Genomic DNA, 22,706 nt, shown 5'->3' with positions numbered 1-22,706 from the left:
ATTATATGTCTGTTAAATGGTCAATCGATACGTATTCCAATTCACATCATTCATTTCATAGCAGTTTAGCCCGCTGACATGTTTAACCCCGCCACATTCTGTATGTGCCTGTCCCAAGTCTGGAGCTTGTAATTCAGTGGTTGTCGTTTGTTTCAGTGTATCATATTTGTTTGTCGTTCATTATTTTGTATATAAATTATGCCGTTAGTTTTCTCGTTTAAATTGTTTTACATTTGTCATTTCGGGTCCTTTTATAGCTGACTATGTGGTATGGGTTTTGCTTATTGTTGAAAGCCGTACGGTGACCTACAGGGGTCAATTTCTGTGTCATTTGGTCTCTTGTGGAGAGTTGTCTCGTTGGCAATTATACCACATCTTTTTTTTTATATAATACTAAGTGACGTAAAATGACGTCTGGAGGATAGTGACTGAAATAGAATATTGATTGAATATTGTCACTTTGAGGACAGTTACTGTCTTAACGAATATGACTGCCATCAAGATAATTAATCATTTACAAGAAAAGTTTTTATTTTCATTCGATATAATCTAAAAGGACAATATCATTTTGTTGTTTTTATCTCTCTGATAAATTGTTTAATATATGAATTTAATTTGACTTTAAATTTATATTGTTTTTTATCTATGTTTTGTTTCTTGTTGTCTTTCATTTTATATGACCAAATGTTTTCATATGAGTATAAGAAATAATTTTTTTCACGTATTTCGAACAAATATTAAATGTACAAAATGATACAGTAGAGAATGTTTCCATTAAATACTTCTATGAAGATAACACACAACTGATTGGTAGCGCGTAAATTATCAGTTAGAATGCTGGATTTTGTATTTGACTGATTGAACTGTATTGTTGTCAACGGTTGTCTGTATTTGGATATAACATGGTTTCATTACTACAACTGCGTCAGTCCTGTTGTCAACGGTTGTCTGTATTTGGATATTACATGTTTTCATTACTACAACTGCGTCAGTATTGTTGTCAACTATTGTCTGTATTTGGATATGACATGTTTTCATTACTACAACTGAGTCAGTACTGTTGTCAACGGTTGTCTGTATTTGGATATGACATGTTCCATTACTACAACTGCGTCAGTACTGTTGTTGGTAGATAATGCATCCCACTATTAACCAACGCTTTTCTACTACCATGAACTTGAATATACACTCTTTTAAGTTTTAGATTTACACAATTAGTTGTAGTAAAATTAGGTCTGAGGTAAACTTGTTTTCAAATGTTTTGGCTGTCATGTTTAGGCGCACCTTGTGTTTAACACTCCCATTTTTTTTTTGTATTTTGTTCCCGAAACTGTGTGCTAGTGCATACCGGATAAATGATATTTTTAAAAACTCAAATCGGAATAATACGTCATTATACCACAGAGTATTACACTTGTTTGTTAGAAATGAACATAATGCTTCTTCTAAATTGAAAGAGTCCACCGATAGTTGTGTTTACTTTTGAAAATACTGTCAACATGACTTCGGTGTATGGCACTATTTCAATGTATATCCTGGCCGTAAGTTCCCCAGTTTGACGGCTCATCTTTGAAAGTTGTTATTGAAAGTCAAGAAAGTTGTCATTTTCTTGAACAACGTACTTCATCTTGACAATAAAGACTTGAAGTTTACCTTCACTTTTAGCATCGCTAGACTTGTCTCTAGAAGTCATTAAGAAGTAAAAGTCAAGCATCGCTATAGATAATGCTGCATTCGATTTATAACCCAGCAGTTATCATCCTGAAGTACCATTAATGGACAGCAACGATAAAGATACGAAATTCATTTCACATTTTAACATGTTTGATCAACTATCATAAGAATATTTGATCAGTAGAATAATGAGCTAACAAGTTCAAATGTATGTTCATTATTAATATGGCAATGACAATGACCATAAGGTAGTCGTTATCATTGCCATAAAAGAACATAAAAAGATAAAAGCAGGCATGATAAATCTTTTTAATGATTTATCCATATCAATTAGATGTTGGTAATGACCTGTTGGCAAACCTTTCAACTCGTGTAAATTGGTGCGTATAATTTAAAATGACCACATACACATACAATTCAAAGTTGAATATTCGAACAATGAAATGACGTATCAATTTTCTGACCAGTATGAATGCCCGAAAACACCTAAGCAAATCAAAGGGCTTTTAAATGCAAACAGCTTGAAAGATTTGGGAATGTTTCATGTAGTTTAAACGGCAATCTATATCGAACATTAATTTACTTACTAATATTAGTTAATTTATGCTAAAAAAAATGTTTTGACAGAACCTGCAAACGAACTAGAACAAAAATATTTTTTATTTTAACTCAGTTATATAGATAGAAGATTTTCAAGGCGCCGTATGCTCGAATTTATGACATTGCTTTTGTTATTTTTATTTACAAATACAATGATAAAAACCCATATCATACCTTATGGTCAGTTATAAAAGGCCCCGAAATGACAAATGTAAAACAATTCAAACGAGAAAACTAACGGCCTGATTTATTTACAAAACACTGAATGAAAAACAAATATGATATATATAGCAACAAATGCCAACCACTGAATTACAGGATCCTGACTTGGAACAGGCACATACAGAATGAGGCGGGGTTAAATATGTTTGCGGGCGACCAACCCTCCCCTAACCTGGGACAGTGGTGTAACAGCACAACATATGAACAAACCATAAAAAAAACAGTTGAAAAAATGCTCACGGTACTACAATCTATCGATACCTATAGTTTGGCATTGCACAAGTTCATGTTTTCTCTGATTGTTAATGACGTCTTTACACTAAATCCATTGGATGTTGGATGTGTACTGATTGATATTTTAGTCTTAGATACTTGATTTTTTTATTAGTTGTTATTGGCTTTGAACTAGCTGTCAGTAACTGCGAGTACTGTCAGATATGTACTTAGTGTCTTTTTGTTGTGTGGATGTATGAGTACCCGTCCACGTCCACTCTTTGTTTTGTTAGATGAATTTCTAATTGTATCCATCTGATGAGTTTTTTCAACTGATTTTTATAGTTTGTTCTTATGTTGTACTGTTACACCACTGTCCCAGGTTAGGGGAGGGTTGAGCGCTCACAAACATGTTTAACCCCGCCACATTCTTTATGTGCCTTTCCCAAGTCAGGAGCCTATAGTTCAGTGGTTGTCGTTGGTTAATGTCTATCATATTTGTTTTTCATAAATTGTTTTGTTATAAATTAGGCCGTTAATTTTCTTAAGTAATTTGTGGGAACGAAATCTATGACTTTAAAATTTACCAGTATATGATATAACGTTCATTGAAATCCAAAACTTCACTACAGACACGGACATAGCGAACGAGTTGAGAACATTGTAAGATGGTACCAAAGGAACATCACAATCCAAAAAAGGAAAATAAACAATAGGGAAAGAAAATCGTCCCTTATTCAAAATATATCTTTACCAAACTGAAAACCAACTTCTGTGGATTCATTCTTATTCGTTGGGTATCAATTTTCGTGGATTTCGTGGGTACAGGTAAACCACAAATTTAAATGTTCAACGAATTACACATTTTCTATAAGGTTGTATGCAGACTTTGGGAAATTCACAAAACCGAATATCCACGAAAATACAAGTTTTTCTCAATCCCCGAAAATTGGTACCCACGAAAATAAATGAATCCACAGTAGTTTGAATTTATTCCGATCATAGAAATTATATATATAGTGCTTTAATACAAGTTTATTTCGTGTGGCGCGCGTTACATGTAATGTTTGACATTATATTTTCACAAAGAATAAAAACGAAACGCATTTTTTTTCATACTTATTACTAACTGTATGATTTTTCAATATTCTAGATTTCTTAAACATAAAAAATCAGTAAATCAATATGTATAACAGTTCCTTTTTGCACTCCGTAATATTTGAGAAAGACACCAACATTGTGTGCAACATCCGTAGACATGAAAGAATAACACCATTAAAAACGGTACCAAAAAACATTTCCGTACGTTATCGAATTGAATATCCAGAGAACTTTTTGTGTGAAAGTAGAATTTTTTTACCTCTAGAAGCAGCATCACAAAGGGCTTTTCTGTGTCAGCAAAGTTTCGGTAAATTGAATCTCACTTCGTGGTCCGAAATTTTAACCACATGTGTGAAAATGTTTGGAACGAGTCATTATATATACCCACGTTAACGATGTGCAGAGGGATTGAAGAAAAATGCTTCCTTACTGCCTACCTAAATGAATTGCGCATATAAATCATATGAACGAAATCACATGTAATTGATTGAGTGGTTGATATTTGCTTTAAGTCCATGAAGCAAATATTTCAGGACTAAGAGTTTACGAAAACTTTATAGAAGAGGCAAGTAAAATTAAATGTATCATGCAAATGAAATCCAATGTTCACTTTATTTCTAGGTGCATATGCCTTAGGATCAATAGACCCAAGTTTGTATAAAATTGTTGATGAGGATGACACTTACGAAATACCTGTAGATCATATAGGGCGTTTGTGGTTTGCTGTTGAATATGAAAGAGAGACAGAAAAATTACTAGTGACTTTGATAAAAGCCAAAAATTTACCAACTCGTCAATATGGAAACAATAGTAGCTGTGATCCATTTGTCAGGTAGGTATTGTGTTGCAAAGTTTAACAGTTCTTTATCAAACAAAATTATAATGGTTAGTTAAAGACATGCAGTACCTTTACTTTGTGGTTCATGTTAATCAGTCTGTAGTTTTCTATGTTGTGTTTTGTGAACTGTTGTTTGTCTTTTTGTTGTTTGTCTATTCGCTATGGCATTTTCAATATAAAAAAAGGAGATGTGGTATGATTATCAATGAGACAACTCTCCACCAGAGATAAAACGACATAGAAGTTAACAAATATAGGTCAACGTACGGCCTTCAACAATGAGCAAAATCCATACCGCATAGTCAGTTATAAAAGGCATCACACTCTGTTATGATGATTCAGTACATTAATTCTTTTATGTAATGTGCATTTTTAATGTTAGAAATAGAGAAAAAGTCTCAAAGTAGATAAATAATGGAATGTGATAAAGGTGATATGTCAGAAAAACAGTGAATTTCCAACAAAAAAACAGAAAAACAACTAACAAAAGCACAGACCGGACGTGGCGGGGAATTAATACATCCCCCACAACAAAAATGGACACAAAGTACAGATCTGAGATTACTTGCAGTTACTGACAGCTAGTTCATTTTCTTCTTCTTTTTTTTTTAGACTAATGAGTTTAAATATCCCTTGGGTATCTTTTTCCTCCCTTTTTAAAGTTGGATACAGAACACGTGCTTTCATGCAATTTAATTATCTCTGTACATCTTAAAAGATTGCATACAGAAACACCATAAAAGTGCGCAAAACACGACTTATGCAATAGCCAATAAAAATCAATTTAAAAACAGAAACGAAACTTGAGTCATGTTTCAAACTTGAAATGTCAATTTCTGAACTGATTCGAGTACAAAGTATTGTGATTCTGGAATCTTGCTTTAACAAAGCCTTAATATATAGTTAAAGGAAAGCCATACATAAGTTCAGTGTGTCTCAATAGTCAAGTAATTATTGGTAATATGTGGGTGACAAACCTACAGATAATTATTTTTCAGTTTTAAATTTCAAGTGAAGCTATGAAACAGAATCTTCAGTTCTATTAGTTTTACATTTTTTTAATTAAATGCAACGTAGAGATGAATGATGGATGTGTTAGTTTTATATCGGTATTTCTGTTGTTTCAAAATCTACGTTTGTACTATACAATATTTTTTTTCAATTTATTCGAGCGTCACTGATGAATCTTTCGTAGAAGAAACGTGCGTCTGGCATACAAAGTATAAGCCTGGTGCCTGATGTTTTTTTTTTTTAATTTTGTATAGATAGATACTGACAGTTTTTTTTTCTTATTGTTCTGAAAAGGGTGTGCTGACAAGGTGGATCTGATTCTATGCGTTATCAATAATACTTCATCTTTTAAAGTTTCTTTTAATTTTGAAATTCAGTTCTTTACTTTGTACAAAAATGAAAGTAAAAATTGATTGAAGAATTTTTAGGTTTGATCCTGGTGTTGTCCGCCTTAAAATGAAATGATTTTGAGTGTCATTGGTATCGTCTTACTTATTGAATTGTACATGTGTCAAATTATAGTTTTGGTCCAGTTTTCGGGCCTCACTGAACATGGAAATGTGATGTTGTGAACGGGTTATGATGTCCTAATAAGATACATATTCTTGTTCAAAACTAAAAGAGAATAACAGCAAATCATCTTTTCAACATAGTTCAATCAAGTAAACTGAAGAGATTTTTCTATAGGTACTGACCACAGTCAACTATTCAGTATTTACAATTAGAAATGATATAAATCAAACCATTCTAACTTTTTAAAACGAAAGCAGGGAATACAAGAACGACATTATACAAGTCAAAGAAAACAAAAGATAGGAATCAAGATACATAAAAAACACTGCTATGCAATATGTTGGAGTTTCTGTCATATCTTAGCATACAATGCCCCCATTCTAATCGTTGGCATGGTGTTACGGTAGTTTGTACATCTTAAAATTATTACTATTACTGTATCGTCAGTTGACGCCTCTTCGCCTTTTGTTCTACGGATGCACTTTTCCTAATAGTGTCCGATGATCGATTTTCTTTATTTTGAGAGTCACATGTTTATTTCTTGTAATAACAATTAAGATGTGTTTGTCTTCCTTACAAGAGGGAGGTGTAGCTAGCTATAAAACCAGGTTTAATCCACCATTTTCTTCGGAAAATGCCTGTACAAAGTTAGGAATATGACAGTTGTATTTCACTCGTTCCGTTGGTTGATAACGTTAGATTTTGTATGGTTTTATGGACTTCCCCTTTTTTTAATTTACCTTGGTGTTCGATATTTTTGTTATTATTTTTTACACTTAAAACTCTTATCACAAACGGACTTAACAGCAGGTGGTCTGGTTGGGTAGATATATCTTGCTAAACATGCAATACCTGTCGATTTGTCTAGTGGTTAAATTCGATAATGAGTCAATGCTGGTAGGAGTCAAATACAAACTTGCCAGATACCAAAGCTATCTTAGAAGTGGTTAACTCCGGTAAAGGTGAAAATCGTTAGAAGAACTCGATTTACTTCGGGAGAAAATACATCTGTTGTATAATATGTTTAAAGGGCAAATAAGTAAGACGATATCCATGACACTCAAAATCATTTCATTATAAGTCGGACAATACCAGAATCAAACCTAAAAATTCTTCAATCAAGTTTTACTTTCATTTAATGCAGTTATGCTTATATTTTTTCAAATGCATTAAACGATAGATATAAATAATATGTCATAAATATATATTCAAATATCAGTTACCCTTTCTCATTAATATTCTAGCAACGATAATTATTGTTGATTTACGAACTTCTATCAGAACATTACTACGTTTCAATTAAGATGCCAGTCATCTTTTTATCTGTTATGTCATTCGATCAAAAGTAACGATAACTCTCTCTCTCCATAAATTCAGGGTTTACAAGTGTATGTAATTAGTGGTAAAATGTTCTCTCTTCAAACTAAGAAATTAATTTTCTGACTGCAAGTTTGATTTGTGGAAATGGCAGTTTTACTTGTTATTCTATTTTCCGTTTCATTTCGATGAAAGAAAAGATAGGTGGTTGAACTTTTATTGATATTATTATAAGCGCATTCCAAATTAAAACAAGTTATCAAATTGATTCAAATTATCTTATCAAGTATTATGCAATCATACTTACTGTAGCAATATAAATGAATTTGATGAAGAAAAAAATAGCTTTGATACAATTAACATTCTCCCTGATTTAGTCAAATAATAAAGGAAATTTTACATTGTTTTAAAAAATACATACAAGTTATTTCATAGGACATGATTTCTATTCATAGCAAATTTTATATACAATGTCAACTGCAATGCAAGTTTTTTAGTTGAAGTTTCGAATTTTCGGATTAAAGTTTTTATGCTTGTATCATTTTATTTTTTTTCTCAAAGCACGTTTGCTTGTTTTATGTTTGGCTTTTGCACAGGATATATTTGAAAGATAATCGAAATATTTAAATCCTGTTTCAGATGTACTTTTTGCTCTGTTTTAGCTGCGAATCGCTTTTTGAGTTGATATCCTGTCGCAGTAGTATTAAATTAGTTACTGTTATTGCATCTCCAATTGACACCTCTTCATCTTGAATTCTGCAGATGCTATTCATATTGATGTCCAGTAATCGATTTCCTTCGTCTGGAAAGTCGAATCTTAATTTCATGAAATATGAACTTTGGAACGATTATACTGTGTAAAACCCCATTTACTTCACATGACATGAACATTCACCGACAAACTGAGGATTTACTTGATTCTCTTATTTGATAAACTCTGCTTTTCCAATTGTTTATGTATGATACTTTGTTGGTTACAAACAGTTAATGCTTAAAACCTGGTGAAATAGATAACAAGTAAATCTGCCATTACCACAAATCATGCATACAGTTTTCTCGTTATTAGAATTTTCTTTTTTTGAAGAATACGAATGATAAGAGATGTTGGACTAGAATTCAACACCAATTTCTCTAAAGTATAAACAAAACTCATATCTATCATCAACGCAAATTTCCCTAAAGTAAGAAATCGATAAGATATAACGAAAAACAATGACTAACGAGGTTGCGAATGTTTTAACATGCACATCAGAATATGGCGGGTCTTACCTCTTTTTTAACACACAATATAAACAAAAGGAATTATGGGATAGGCGTAAGTAATCTAACGACAAAAATAAACAAATGAAACCTACATGGCAGCACATAGCCTTCAACAATTACAGAAATCTAAACACTATGCCTATAATGGTTACTTATACAATAATGTTCGTTTAATTAGATTTTAAACCACTGCTTATTGAACCTAGGTTTTTTTTTACAGAACAAAGAAAAGCCGTAAAATAATCTATTCCAGCTCCGTTTAATATCTATAAGACATCAGCGTAAATAATTACGATATTTCTTACACCTTTCATTGGAGGTGTATATATGCCACATTGATTCGTAGTGAAACAAGCAAAGTTTAAAGGTGTTTCAAAACCTAATTTAATTTCTTCTATAAAAGGCAGTGGGTACTATAATATTCTAGTATTTGTTTTTACAGAATATATTTAATGCCAGATGAGCGCAGATACCTTCAGTCAAAATTTAAGAAGAAAACAAACAACCCAAAATTTGAGGAGAGTTATGTCTTTCAGGTAAAATAACATTGATATATAATATTTTGCAGAAAATAAAAGATTAAAAAAAATACTGGCTGTGGAAAATGTTTGACATTTAGAGGTATTCCCGTAACAGTGTGGACAACCGTAGTACTTTTGTTGTTGAAAATACTGAATCATTTACCTTTAACTTGTTTGTCATCGGCTATCGATAACAATGATTTTACGCTCACTCAGTCTTTCAGAGGCCCTCCAGTGGGGATTTAAATAAACACTTGTAACACATTTCGATACATAAAATGAAACTCTTTTCACAAAACTTTAATGGAATTTGTTTGAAATATTCTTTATATCAGCACGCACAACAGTTTCATTTTAGAGAATAATAAATGTTCAGAGCAAATATCATTTAATAATCGAAAAATACATTTACACATTTGGATTTTCAGTGTAAAAACTTTAAGTCGATGGGGTTAATTCACAAAATATCTTATGAGAAAAAAATACTCCCACGTTGTGATCATTTAAGAGTAACCTACCATTTATTCAATGCATAGAATTTGTTTGTGAAAAGAGTTCCGGACGATGAAAAAAAAAAAATCATTTTTTTAACTGGACATTTTTCACATGGATCATCGTTTGGATCATTCAGTCATACAGACAACTCATATGGATATTCCAGTACTACACAACTCAATTGGCTCTGTTTTATGTATATACCTAAATGTTTATCTAATTGATTAAAAGATTTTTCTGTTGTATAATCCGTTTATGTAAAGGGGAAACTGTTACGCGTGTGTGTGATCCTGTTTGTCTCTTTGACCAACGATAGCTAGTCATAAATATATCATTCTTGTATCACACGAATTTGGGTCTTTTACTTACAAAACTAATTTTCTTGTAACGCATTTTATTGTTGAAGAATGAATGTTGACCGTTTTTGAATTTTTTGTCGTTTGTTTGTGACTCATTGACATACAACCGGATCCCCTTTTCTTCATATTTAAAAATATACGAGATGACATTAATACCAATTCATGACACAAAATAACTGAATTAAACTAACAGTAGAAGACAGAAAAAGGAAAAGCGCTTTCATGGTTGTACTCAATCTCGAAGTCACAATGTGGTCTTTGAAAAAAATGTTGTAAATAAAAAAAAAATAAAATAATAACAATTTTTTAATGTTTATATTGGAAAAAGTAACTTTGTGTAAATTATAACCATTATTTCAGTTTCAGTCTATATTAAGCTGTTGTTTTTTTCCGCTTCGAGCAAATTGACCACATTTCAAAAATTAATTTCCTGCATGATACATATATTATATGCACATTTTCATTGCGATTTTAAAAAGGACGAAGTTGATATATAAACTGCCGTCAATTATTGTGTGTGTGTAAGTCGGGCCGTTTTTTTTAATGAACTGATTCTAGAAAAAAATTGGAAAGAAAAAAAAATACTGTGTTTCAGAAAAAAGAGGAAAAAAACAACTAATTGATTTACATTCAAAGTTAGGGACGAAAAAAAAATACGACACTAAGGTAAAAAAAGTAATGTTCATGTATGTGCATGAGAGAGAAAAACAATCCCCACCACACAAAAAAAAAAACAACACACACATACTCAGAAAAGGAAGAATAGTCGGTGCATAATCATTCTGCTACCAAGGGTTTTTTCACAAGTAGGGCCTATAGTAGTCAGCAGAAAAGTTTCAGTTTCCAAAATACACCAAACTATACATTTTACCCACTAGTATTTCGTGAAATAAAATGCAAATTTCATAAGGCTTGGTCCAAATAGCTTTTTACTGTCTAATGTCTTGCAAGTACGAAAAAGACCGTACGAACGTACATTTTGTCTATGTTTTGTAATTGCACAACTATTTAAAGTTGATCATGCATTCGTTCTAAAATGAAATCTTACACAAGAAAAAAGTTAAAAGATTCTAAGTGAAAAAAAATTAGACAACCGCAATGGGTTAATCGCTTTGACGTCCGAAAAAGAAAAAAGCCATCACATACATTGTAACTTTTAAAGCTAGTTAAATTAATTTTTATGTTTAAAGAACGTGCGATATCATAAAAATTGTTTATCAAAACATAATAAAAACGTTAGGAAAAAACGTTTAAGTATTCTATATTAATCAAAACACAGAGGTTAATCCTGTATTAGTTTTTCGAATTATTTGATTTAGGCGTTGCGAACCTTTGGTGACCTCACAGTTTAAATGTCTATAATAAATACGACGTGATAAGTGGGCGTTACAAACGAACGTTCACCTAATTTACCCAAATCAATGGGAGACTTGAGCGCGCCAAAAATTGGTCTCGTCCACACTGTTATGAAAACGATACTATTGTATTAAGCATGTTAAATAGCACATTCTTATTAAAAAAAATCTCAAAAGAAGCTATAGAAGATTTTCATCTGTGAAACGTTTTATTCTGTAGGTTTCCCACAGAACACTTCAGGATAGAGTATTAAAATTTACAGTATACGACGTTGATCGTCATAAAAGACATAATGTGATTGGTCACGCACTCTATCAACTAAAAGATTTTGACGGTGAAAGTAATGAAAGACTTGTAGTATGGCGGGATTTGGAAAAAGAGGTTACCGAAGTAAGTACATATTCCTTACATGTGAAAATCGCACTGTTAGTTATTTTGCAATATCAATTTTCTTAAAAATGAACTTAATAGTGTTATAGTTCAAGATACTATATATCATAAAGCATAATTAAAAATTAATCATAGAATCTGTTTAGATCTACGCGTCAATGTTTGACACAGGAGAAAGAAATTCTAAACCCTTTTATAGATGTATTGAATTAGTTAAGATATATATAGAAGTCGACTCCTAGGTCAAAAGGTCGTTGCATTTTATGACTTATACGTAACGTTATTCACCTCTACGATAACAATATATGCAACGGTTGTTTCAGTCAACAGCTCCTATGACTTCAGGGTTTGGTTTTTTTTTGTATAAAAACACCATTTTCTACTTTAAAAGCTTTAAAAATATATCCAGAAACTTTGGTTACAAACACGATATAATATGTGAAAATTCTAAACTTCTGTAAAGCACAATTAACACTTATTTTACCGGTTAAGGATGAACGGAAGTATTATGATACGGCCTGCAGAGTTGAAGAGATTTAGACATTTATCAAAGGATTGTGGATTATTTTAACTCTAAATCTGTCCTTTTAAAAAATCATTTAAATTTTCGATATCTACTTGTAAACGTTACTTTTCTACCTAGTTAGAAAACTAGCATGTTCCGGGAAAAAAATAAATACATGATAATTTTATGTGCAGGTATACCTTGTTGTTTTTTTCAATTTTAAAATATTTGCAATACTAATTTGTCGTGAATGCATTTCTTACAAACAAGACGTATCTTTTTTGTAACTAATGAAGGTATTGAACACTTTTTTTTCAAAAATACAAGCATTCTTTGTATTTGCAGTGATATGTTTTAACATCAACTAAACCGTTTTTTTTTTTTTCTTTTGTTTTATATTTATACTTTAAGGTTTTGCTCATTGATGAAGACCTTAAGGTGAAATATATTTGTTTACATTCTCGTCCTTCGGTCTCTGGTGGAAAGCTTTCTCATTGGCAATCATATCACATCTCCCTGTTTTTATAAAGTGGATATGTAGAATTTGGTTTATAAAGTTAAAATTGTCAATGTTATAGATGCTAACGGTTTAATGAACTCTCGAAAACTTTTGTTAGAATCTGGTTTCTTCGTTTATTATCAGGTATATTGATTAATTTTGATCTTATGCCCAAATATATGCATATAGGTCATATGATTTAACACATTGTCATACGGAACTTCAAGCCTGTAAATCAATGGTTGTTATTGTTTGCTGTATATCATATTTGTTTTTCGTTGATTGTTTTGTAGGTAAATCAGGTCGTTAGTTTTCTCGTTTGAATTGTTTAACATTTTTCATTTCGGGGCCTTTTAAAGCTTACTATGCGGTATGAGTTTTGCTCATTGTTGAAGACCGTACGGTGACCTATAGTTGTTCACTTCTACGCCATATGGTCCCTGGTATAGAGTTGTTTCGTTTGTAATCATACCACATCTTTTTGGTTTTATATTCAGTTGAAAATCAACACCGCTTTAACTGTTTAAAACTCTTATATCTATATATAAATAAATTATGATATAGAAAATCATTCTTTGGTGTAGAAAACGCAAATTCAAATGTTTATAGGAATAAAATAATACGGGAATTCTCTGCTTACTCAGAAAAAAGCATTATACATTAGCAAAATTGCATGACATGAAATAATTAATAAGAATGCACGATTTCTTGAAATTTAATACATGATAATACTGATAATACTATTTGTGTTTAAATATGGACAAAAGTTTATTTTCAATTATCGTCTCGGTTAACGGTGGGAGTGAGCAAAATATCAATATGTCAGACAATGATCAGAAATGGTAAAATACACAATGTTCATATTCCCAAATGTACGCTGAAGTGGAAAATACATATTTACCTACTATGTAGGACTAGAATGAAATTAAACACGAAAGTGAAACACGCACTCTGTTATCATTCCTAAAAGTGCTGCTCCTTGAACGTGCGCGTGGTCTATTAACTTGGCCAGGTCTTTTTTAATTGTATTGTATTTCACAGTTTTCATTCTTTTCATAGGTTAATAAAAATACAAGAATGTTTCCTTTTTAAAGAAATTCAATAAATTTCTAAAGATAATTTCATTTAGCATGTAATCATCATAAAACCGAATTGTCAAGATACCTGAAGTCAAAGTATGTACTACATTTCCGATTCCGTGTGAATTGATATCAGCTTCAACTCATGTATGCCCAACATTTTATAGAAGCCATAAACCAGTTATGTGTCTGTAATAACGAGATTTCACTGCGTAACTACAGGCCTTAAATTGACTTATGGAAACATTTGACAGCTGTGTCAATCCAATATTACATTTGCAATGTTCTCGTAATGGCAATCACTTCAAAGATAGATCAAGTCATGCGAAGCATACATATAATCAGTGCAGCTAGAACGTGATTAAAAAAATTAAAACAGATGACCTAAAAAGAAGAAAAAACGTATATCCTTCAATTTAACTAATCAAATGAAGTAATCCTGAATAGCATCTCTTGTTAACATGTGAAGATTGAAAGCGTCAATATATTTATTGTAAACTGCACTTTTTCAAGGAAAGTTTTCATAAATTGCCGTTTATCTTAATTCAATTCATATCTATGATGTATGTAAGCCTCTTTTTGTGAAATTTACTGATCTGTTCATTCTGAAAATATATGAAATACTGTATATTCTTTTATAGAATGATTTGCACTTTGCCTGCAGACACGCAATACGTTATACGTTGAGTGTCCCAAATTTAATGCAAAAAATGAACATTTAAGAAAAACTCTTAGAAGTCATTCAGCCTTTATTCTTTATTTGCATAACGCGAGGTCTTTTACTTCAATTTTAGATGTGTAATAAGGTTAGTCTGGGTGTGTTTTATAGCTTGCTATGCGGTATGGGATTTGTTCATTGTTTAAAGCCGTACGGTGACCTATAGTTGCTAACTCCTACGTTAACTTGGTCTCTGATGGAAATTGTCTCATTGGCAACCATACCAAATCTTCTTGTTTTATATCAGTATTTTTTTCAGCTAAATTTTCAAAATGCAGTATCAACTTTGAATAATTGAATTGGTTGTTTAGAGTTATTCCCATACGTGTATATTTGGATGTTCTTAATAAACCAATCTCTACTGTTTAAGAAAAAAATCTGTGCAAAACGGTCATTTGAGTCTTTGGACCGTTTTTGTAATGACACCACCTCAGTCATAAAAGTTTAAACGTTATTGAAGCTGTAGAAACGAGATTACAAAAAAGTCATAAAAATCGAATTTAGTCGAGGTGTACGATCCCGATATTTGTTACTTCGACAATTTTATATTTCGTTTTTTTAAATATACGTTTTAATGAATTGTGCTCCACATGTCTTTTATAATGTTGGCAAGGAAACAATGGATACGACCAATTTTATAAGAGAAGATTTTGTTGGCACCGAGGAATTCTTTCTTTTAAGTTCAGGATAACAATAAACTTGTTCAATGTTCCTTTTGCATCTATCACTGTGAAAACAGTCTTGAAATGTAGTAAAATGTAGTAAAAATATTAAAACTTGGGCGTTATTTGCTCTAATCAAAAACATAAACCTGTATCAAGACTGTTGAATGAAAAATGTATTTGTGTTGGCTCAGTGCTTAGAGAAAAGATTAAAACCTGATGAATAGTCCTACTAATAATCAGCCTGGTAATACATTTTGTATTAATGTTCTTATCCTCATTTTTCATTCAGTATTTGACATACGAAATCTTAAGTAATTTCAATGCATAAATTCATAAATCTTCCGTTGCCTTTTACAAAATGTATACGATAACCATTTGTTTAACGTAATATCGATATCTGATTCAATAACTAGATATTCTTTGTAACGCTTGCCTTCTAATTGTATAGTCTCTGTGCGTGACTTGAACGTATATTGGCAAAATAACTACCAGCCACTCTCATTGCAGACTTAGTCAATTGTGTTAAATTCTGTCATGAAATCAGTATGCAGCATGTCATATTTAGAGTATGAAAGACATCACTAATTGCTGAAACACCGACAGAATTCTCAGATTTGTGGAACATGTGATGTTGCTTTGTATAGCTATTCGTATCTTGTCGCCAACTTGTCCTTGTAATTTTCTACTTTATATCTATAAAAGATACATATATACATAAATAAACTCATCATAGATACCAGGATTAAAATTGTGTATGCCAGACGCGCGATTTGTCTACAAAAGACGCATCAGTGATGTTCGAATTAAAAAAGTTAAAAGTGCCAAATAAAGTACAAAGTTGAAGAGCATTGAGGACCCAAAATTCCGAAAAGTTTTGCCGAAATACAGTAAAGGTTATCTATTCCTGGGGTAGAAAATCCTTAGTATTTCAAAAATTCTTGCAAACATTTAATTCATAACTATAACTTTATCAATGATATTTCAAAGCGACACATAATTATTGACTGGTGTGATGGTGATATCGTCGAGGAGAAAACCGCCACCAGCAGTGGCATCGACCCAGTGGTTTTAAATAAACTCATCATAAATACCAGAATTAAAATTTTGTACGCTAGACTAATTGGTAGGGGCAATTTCTCATGAATTTTTTTAACACCAGGTTTATTTTCAAACCGTCCTCCAATCTGTGATAAAATTCATAGTAAACATGTTCATGTATTTACATTGTGTCATAGATCAAATTTATTCGTTCAGTGTATGTTTACTTGTTTTTGTTAATTTGTCTTTTGATTGAGTTAATCCATTTCAATTGATATTTTATAGTGTGTCTTTCTTTGTTGTGATGTTACACTATTGTTTCAGGTTAGGGTGAAGGTTGGCGCCTATTGAAACGTTTAAACCCGCTGCATTTGTTTGCACCTGTCCTAAGTCAGGAACCTGATGTTCAGTGGTTGTCATTTGTTGATGTGGTTCATAAGTGTTTCTCGTTTTTTATATAGATTAGACCGTTGGTTTTCCTGTTTGAATGGTTTTACACTAGTAATTTTGGGGGCCCTTTATAGCTTGCTGTTCGGTGTGGGCCAAGGCTCCGTGTTGAAGGCCGTACTTTGACCTATAATGGTTTACATTTACAAATTGTGACTTGGATGGAGAGTTGTCTCATTGGCACTCATACCACATCTTCTTATATCTATCATGACTTTTTTTGTGATTATTTTGAGATTGTAAAAACATAACACTTTTATTTTATTTTGCACAAATTGTAAAACCTCTATAATGCGGATCATTTAGGCTATTCGTTAATCAAATTTCGCTTTGTTATTGAGAGTGAAAAAAAAGCCCAAAGAAAATGGCACTACATCAAACTTAAGGAAAACATATGTCTTAATCGGGTTTTCAAACTGAAAATAAACGGCAGTTCGTTCTTAATTTGTTTTCGATGATCATTAGACCTTTTGTTTTAATTTTAGTAATAGCCTACAAAACCAGAAGTGTATAGTGTATAGGTCTGGTTCATCACTGGTTTCGAGTCAATGTCAGCTTTAAGTCAGTTTTGTATGAAATAAATGGGCTTTCTCGTCAAAAAGATGTTGTGATCTACATTCCATGGTTCAGTTGTAATGGTGAAATCTTTATTTGAATGTAAAGAGTTATTGAAAGAAGGTCTGCTATCAATATGAAATGCCTTGATTCAGAAAACATCAAGATGTGAACTATATAAAACAACTGTGAAATATGTGGCATTTCCTACATTTTGGAAATAACGAAACTTTTACTTTAATTTTAACAACTCGTTTCAATAAAAAAATCGTACAACCAAAAATGTACAATTGAAATGGTCTCAATTAGCTATACTTTTCATGTCTTAACGAGTGTTTGCACAAACACGATTTATTGTGAAAAGAACGCCATTCTAAGTCAGTGTTATCTATTACTTACGAACTTTTAACATAAACGTCATCCAAGTATCGAGATTTGGAATATACATAAGATATGTCAAAAGTATGATGAGGCATTCATTTTACTCCTTGGTAGATTTTTATGCCCCACCTACGATAGTAGTAGGGGCATCATGTTATCTGGTCTGTGCTTCCGTTCGTTCGTCCGTCCGTCCGTCTGTCCCGCTTCAGGTTAAAGTTTTTGGTCAAGGTAGTTTTTGATGAAGTTGAAATCCAATCAACTTGAAACTTAGAACACATGTTCCCTATGATATGATCTTTCTAATTTTAATGCCAAATTACACTTTTTACCCCAATTTCATGGTCCACTGAACATAGAAAATGATAGTGCGAGTGGGGCATCCGTATACTATGGACACATTCTTGTTCCTTATTGTTTTGTTAGTGGAACACGTTATTTTCAGATTTTCTTATCCGAAGAAAGAGAGGCGGTAGATACCAAAAAGACATTCAAACTCATAAGTCGAAAATAAACTGACCGTATTTTACTGATAAATGGACTTAGTTTTTTTACAGTTAACATTCAGATTTAGTCAGAGGTTAAAGTTTTTCAGTCATCAATAGCTTTGTCAAACCTTCATGGAATATTAGGTAATTTGGACAGAAGCTTAGTTTTGACCAAAAGACAGTATCCAGGGCTAAATTTTGTAAATATCTATTTTCATTTTTCCGTATTTTAATGATAAATAGACTTAGTTTTTTTTTTACATTTAACAAATAGATTCAGTCTGGGGTTAAAGTTTGTTACACATCAATTCTTTATCAAACCTTCATAGAATTTTATGAAACTTTGGCAGCTTCAAAGCTTTTTATGATTAAGAGATAATGTCTAAAGCAAACTTTTGAAAATATATTTTTGTTCTTTTCCAGTATTTTTTGATAGATAGTTTTTTTTACAGTTAACATTTACAGACAGTCTGGGATTAAACTTTTTTGATATGATAAATTTGTTAACCTTCGTGGATTGTTGTGAAACTTGGACAGAAGCTAATCTTCAAGACCATGATATAGCATCTAAGAAAAAGTTTGATTTTTTTTTTTCAAATTTGGTATTTATTTTACTGATAAATGGGCTCACTTTTTAAGTCAACATAACACTTTTACACTGATAACAGCAATCGCAGGCGAGACATGTAGTGTTCCGCGGAACTCCTTACGAATGTTTCGTTACGTTTAGAACATGCTTTGATACCATGGCGAAGGTTGATAGATTTTCGCTTATTTATTTTCATATAGGTTCTTTCATTTTGTCCTTTTGACTCGATTAATTGATAACTTCTAAACGTTCAGTGGTAAATATAACATGCCTATTCAGGACGCGAGCATGTTAATTTGATTCGAATATACCGTGCTTTGTACACTCATAGTCTGTTTAAGCGTTCTATCTCACAGTGTAGCAGTCAGCAGGAAGACATATCAGACAGATTCGTTTGACTCCAAGCTTACAAGTCTTTGCTTTCACTTTCAAACGTTGTTGGCAGGGCAGAGAAGCAGCAAAGACAAACATTCAAAGTCTTTGGTTTGAACTCGATAGTGATTGAGTCCCCGAACTCAAGCGACGAAAGGACAGTTCGATTAATAACATGATATTCTAACTTTTTCTTATTTATTTGCTTTTCAGTTTGATCTGTTTCTTTTATTGTCCAATCTTATTTCTGAAGTAGTTCTCTTCGCGCAGTCACTGGTTACTATTATAGTCCTATCTTAATATACATAAGTCTGTAGGATATATGATATATCGTCATGTGAATTTTATCAAAGTACTGAAGTACTGAACATCGGATGACCGCAGGTTCTTGTGGACGGTCAAAAGCACATGTCACAGAAACAGATCACATCTCAATACCTGAAACTGAGGTTAATTTACAGAGATTTTTTTTCTTATACAAGTTCGTGCTTGGATGATGAATAAATGACAGGAAATTCAACCTCACCGTAATAACTATTATATATATTGTAGTGATACAAATCAGTATACCTTAGACTATTATAATAATAGTTCCAGAGAATACACTGGTTTGTTGTTATATATTATATTAATATTACGGTTGCATGTATATATAATTTTCATCTATTTGTATATCATACTATTTTACTATTATTATAGTGTAATGCAAGTGCATGGTGGACTCTCTTCTGTAAAAAAAAATCAAAGTCTTAAAGGCTGTAAAAGCAATTGCTGCCATGTTAATGTTTTGTGGACTTTTATTTTTCATCCATATATATAAGAATTAAACCTGACAGGACAGGAGTGTTGACTAGTGAGAAGCAAGACGGTTTTAACTTTATATCAATATAAGACTTTAGCAGGAAATCATTTTAAATATGTTTTATATTTTACAAGGAGACAACAAGTTTACCAGGCTAAAGTTGGGGTTAATTATACATGTGCTGAAACATATAACTGAAAAAAAAAATCATTATGGATTATCCCCTGGTAGTGTTTGTAACTGGGCAATAATTTCCTTTATTGATTTAATTTTAACCATTTTCATAATTAATTTAAATTAACCATTCAGTTAAAACATTTCAACTTTCCAGACGCTAATGTTGAAAAACGGGACAGAAATAAAATATCTTACAAGACATAAACATGTAAAAAATAAATATATATTTCAGCTTACTAAAAATATTTTCATAATGTTACTTTGACATCATTTCTTAAAACTAAGTCCCAAACATAATTGCTCAGTTGACATGTGTCATCCTCATGCGATACGAGATAACTATAATTCTGATGCAATCCCGAAAAGGGGGGTCATCACAAACAAACATGACATTAAATTGTCATTATACGAACTAGAACAAACAGCTCTATGTTGCTTTGATATTTATCAATTTTCAGGAAACATGTGAAATAAATTTCAGGTCCATTTCATTATAGTGCCTAACAAGATTGTGTGAGGTAAACGAAATTGACCTTAAACCGTCGTATTGTCTTTTGATGTCCAAAAATAGGCAGATCGGACATATACGGACTTTATCTAATGACTACATAAATTTGGGATTTATTATTATTATAATATTCTAATGAAACTGAAAATTGTATTTTTTTTTTAGGATAAACAACAATTTTACCTGGCGTAGCCGTTCATAAATGTTTTTCTGCATTTATCTTCGAAAAATGGCGTATTTAATGGAATAGAACGTTAATACATTAAACTTTCTCTTTTTTCTCCGCAATAGGCTATCAAAAATAATTTATCTAATGTGTATGTGGAAAATTATGTGAAAAGATAAAAAGTGGCAATTGTTACCTTTCATACCTTAAGTTTCGTTCATCTGATTCTGACCAATGCTTATATACTAAATATCTATTTATATGCCGCTATTATTGTTGTTGTTACCAATTATGTAAATCAATTGTATCTGATTTTATGCCCTTTATGGGCCCTGTAATTTGGGAAATAAAAAAAAAATCTATTCATTGATAAAACGTAATATGGACTGGTCCAGTGTCCAGTTTGCAGGTCATTTAATTTTCTGTACACATTCATGCACGCTCTGATTTAATCAATATACTCGTACGAAAAAGCATGAACAGTTTAAAGGTAATCTAATAATAACTTAATCCAATCAAATTGCATAAGATTCAATAACAATGTCAAGTCCACATCATAATGAGTAATAGAGGTAAACTGGGTAGGGAGAAAATGACAGATATTTCAAGTTAATATTTATGCAATAACGAATTAAAATTTGTCAACCAAAAGTTTTGCTACAATTTCAAAAACATGGCGTTCTGTATGGGTATAGTTTTCGGATCTTTCATTTGCGTATTTAAGGCTATAAAAAGTTTGGGCTTCAAAAGTTCACACAATTATTGACTTTATACAGAAAATTCGTCCTTGTAAAACATTTAATAGTTCACAAATGATACGCGATTTTAAAGTCAAAATTATTTCTTAAAACACTGCAAAAAATTTCATTCATATTGATAAAGTGGTATCGTCATAAAGTGCGTTGAAATGAACAGTGGTATAGCAAACATCGAATTCCCTCACAAAATGTTATCACACACTACAGTAAGGGGAGTCAGTTAAGTTTGTCTATTTTTAGATACTATACAGGTAATCTTTTGACTACGTATACAACCTGTGTGACCTGTGTAGTGATTTTGATTTTACGATAAATTCATAAATGAACGATAATTTTATGAATGAACATGAGCACCTGACCTCTTTCTTAAACACCTATTAAACATATAAAACCGTATTTAATAAGGAGATAATTCAGTCAAATTTTCAGTACTAAATCAACAACTGAAATGATTCCATTTTTTTATGAAACATCGTACGAACGGAGAACGGAATCGCAGGTATAAAAATGCACTTTTTTCCCTTGTAATGACCGCGGATCTATAATTTTTATAGATCGGTTGAAATCCCAAAACTAATTTGCATAATGGAAATTTAGGCGATAGCAATACATCGGAGTGACCTCAAGGTCATCCTCTGTAAAAATGATGTATTTCCCATTTGGTAATAGTGGTAAAAATTTGAATGAAACTTTAAAAGCTCAATATCATAAATGTTTGACCGAGACATAAAAAGTTATATAGGAATCGAATTTACGTACATGAAGAGACTTCAAGAGTAACTATTTGTTCGATTGGTTTTTTTAATAGACAAGCAACTTAGATAAATAAAGCATCCCCTATTTTCGGAGATAGAACATCTCACTACAAACAATGTAGGTTTAGAAATTTATCCCTATATTTCCATTGGAGGTAGACCATGGATTTTTTTAACTTTGTAATATCCCCAATTCTGTACTGCTGGATTTGCTATGAATTGATCATAGATTAAGTTCAAACCATGCAAACCATTTAACAAAAGTACTACTAAGATAATTTTGATAACAATTATTTAACATCAAAATTACATGAGAAATAGTGGAGATACAACA

At 31.7% G+C, this 22,706-nt stretch overlaps 1 protein-coding gene across 3 annotated transcripts in view; it reads left to right on the top strand.

The window, feature by feature from the left end:
* LOC127708859 (synaptotagmin-15-like) overlaps positions 1-22,706 on the top strand; it is a 153,246-nt gene that overhangs the window by 121,624 nt on the left and 8,916 nt on the right. For all 3 annotated transcript variants that reach the window (XM_052214027.1, XM_052214028.1, XM_052214029.1), the window contains 3 exons: positions 4,432-4,642; positions 9,195-9,288; positions 11,703-11,873. In XM_052214027.1, the coding sequence (XP_052069987.1) occupies positions 4,432-4,642; positions 9,195-9,288; positions 11,703-11,873 (476 nt within the window). The remainder of the gene's footprint in view (positions 1-4,431; positions 4,643-9,194; positions 9,289-11,702; positions 11,874-22,706) is intronic.

This window comes from Mytilus californianus, unplaced genomic scaffold (assembly GCF_021869535.1).
Source record: "Mytilus californianus isolate M0D057914Y unplaced genomic scaffold, xbMytCali1.0.p SCAF_7, whole genome shotgun sequence".
NCBI classification, from domain to species: Eukaryota; Metazoa; Mollusca; class Bivalvia; order Mytilida; family Mytilidae; genus Mytilus; species Mytilus californianus.
The sequence above is the reverse complement of the archived record's forward strand: the minus strand, read 5'-3'. Positions and strand labels throughout refer to the sequence as shown.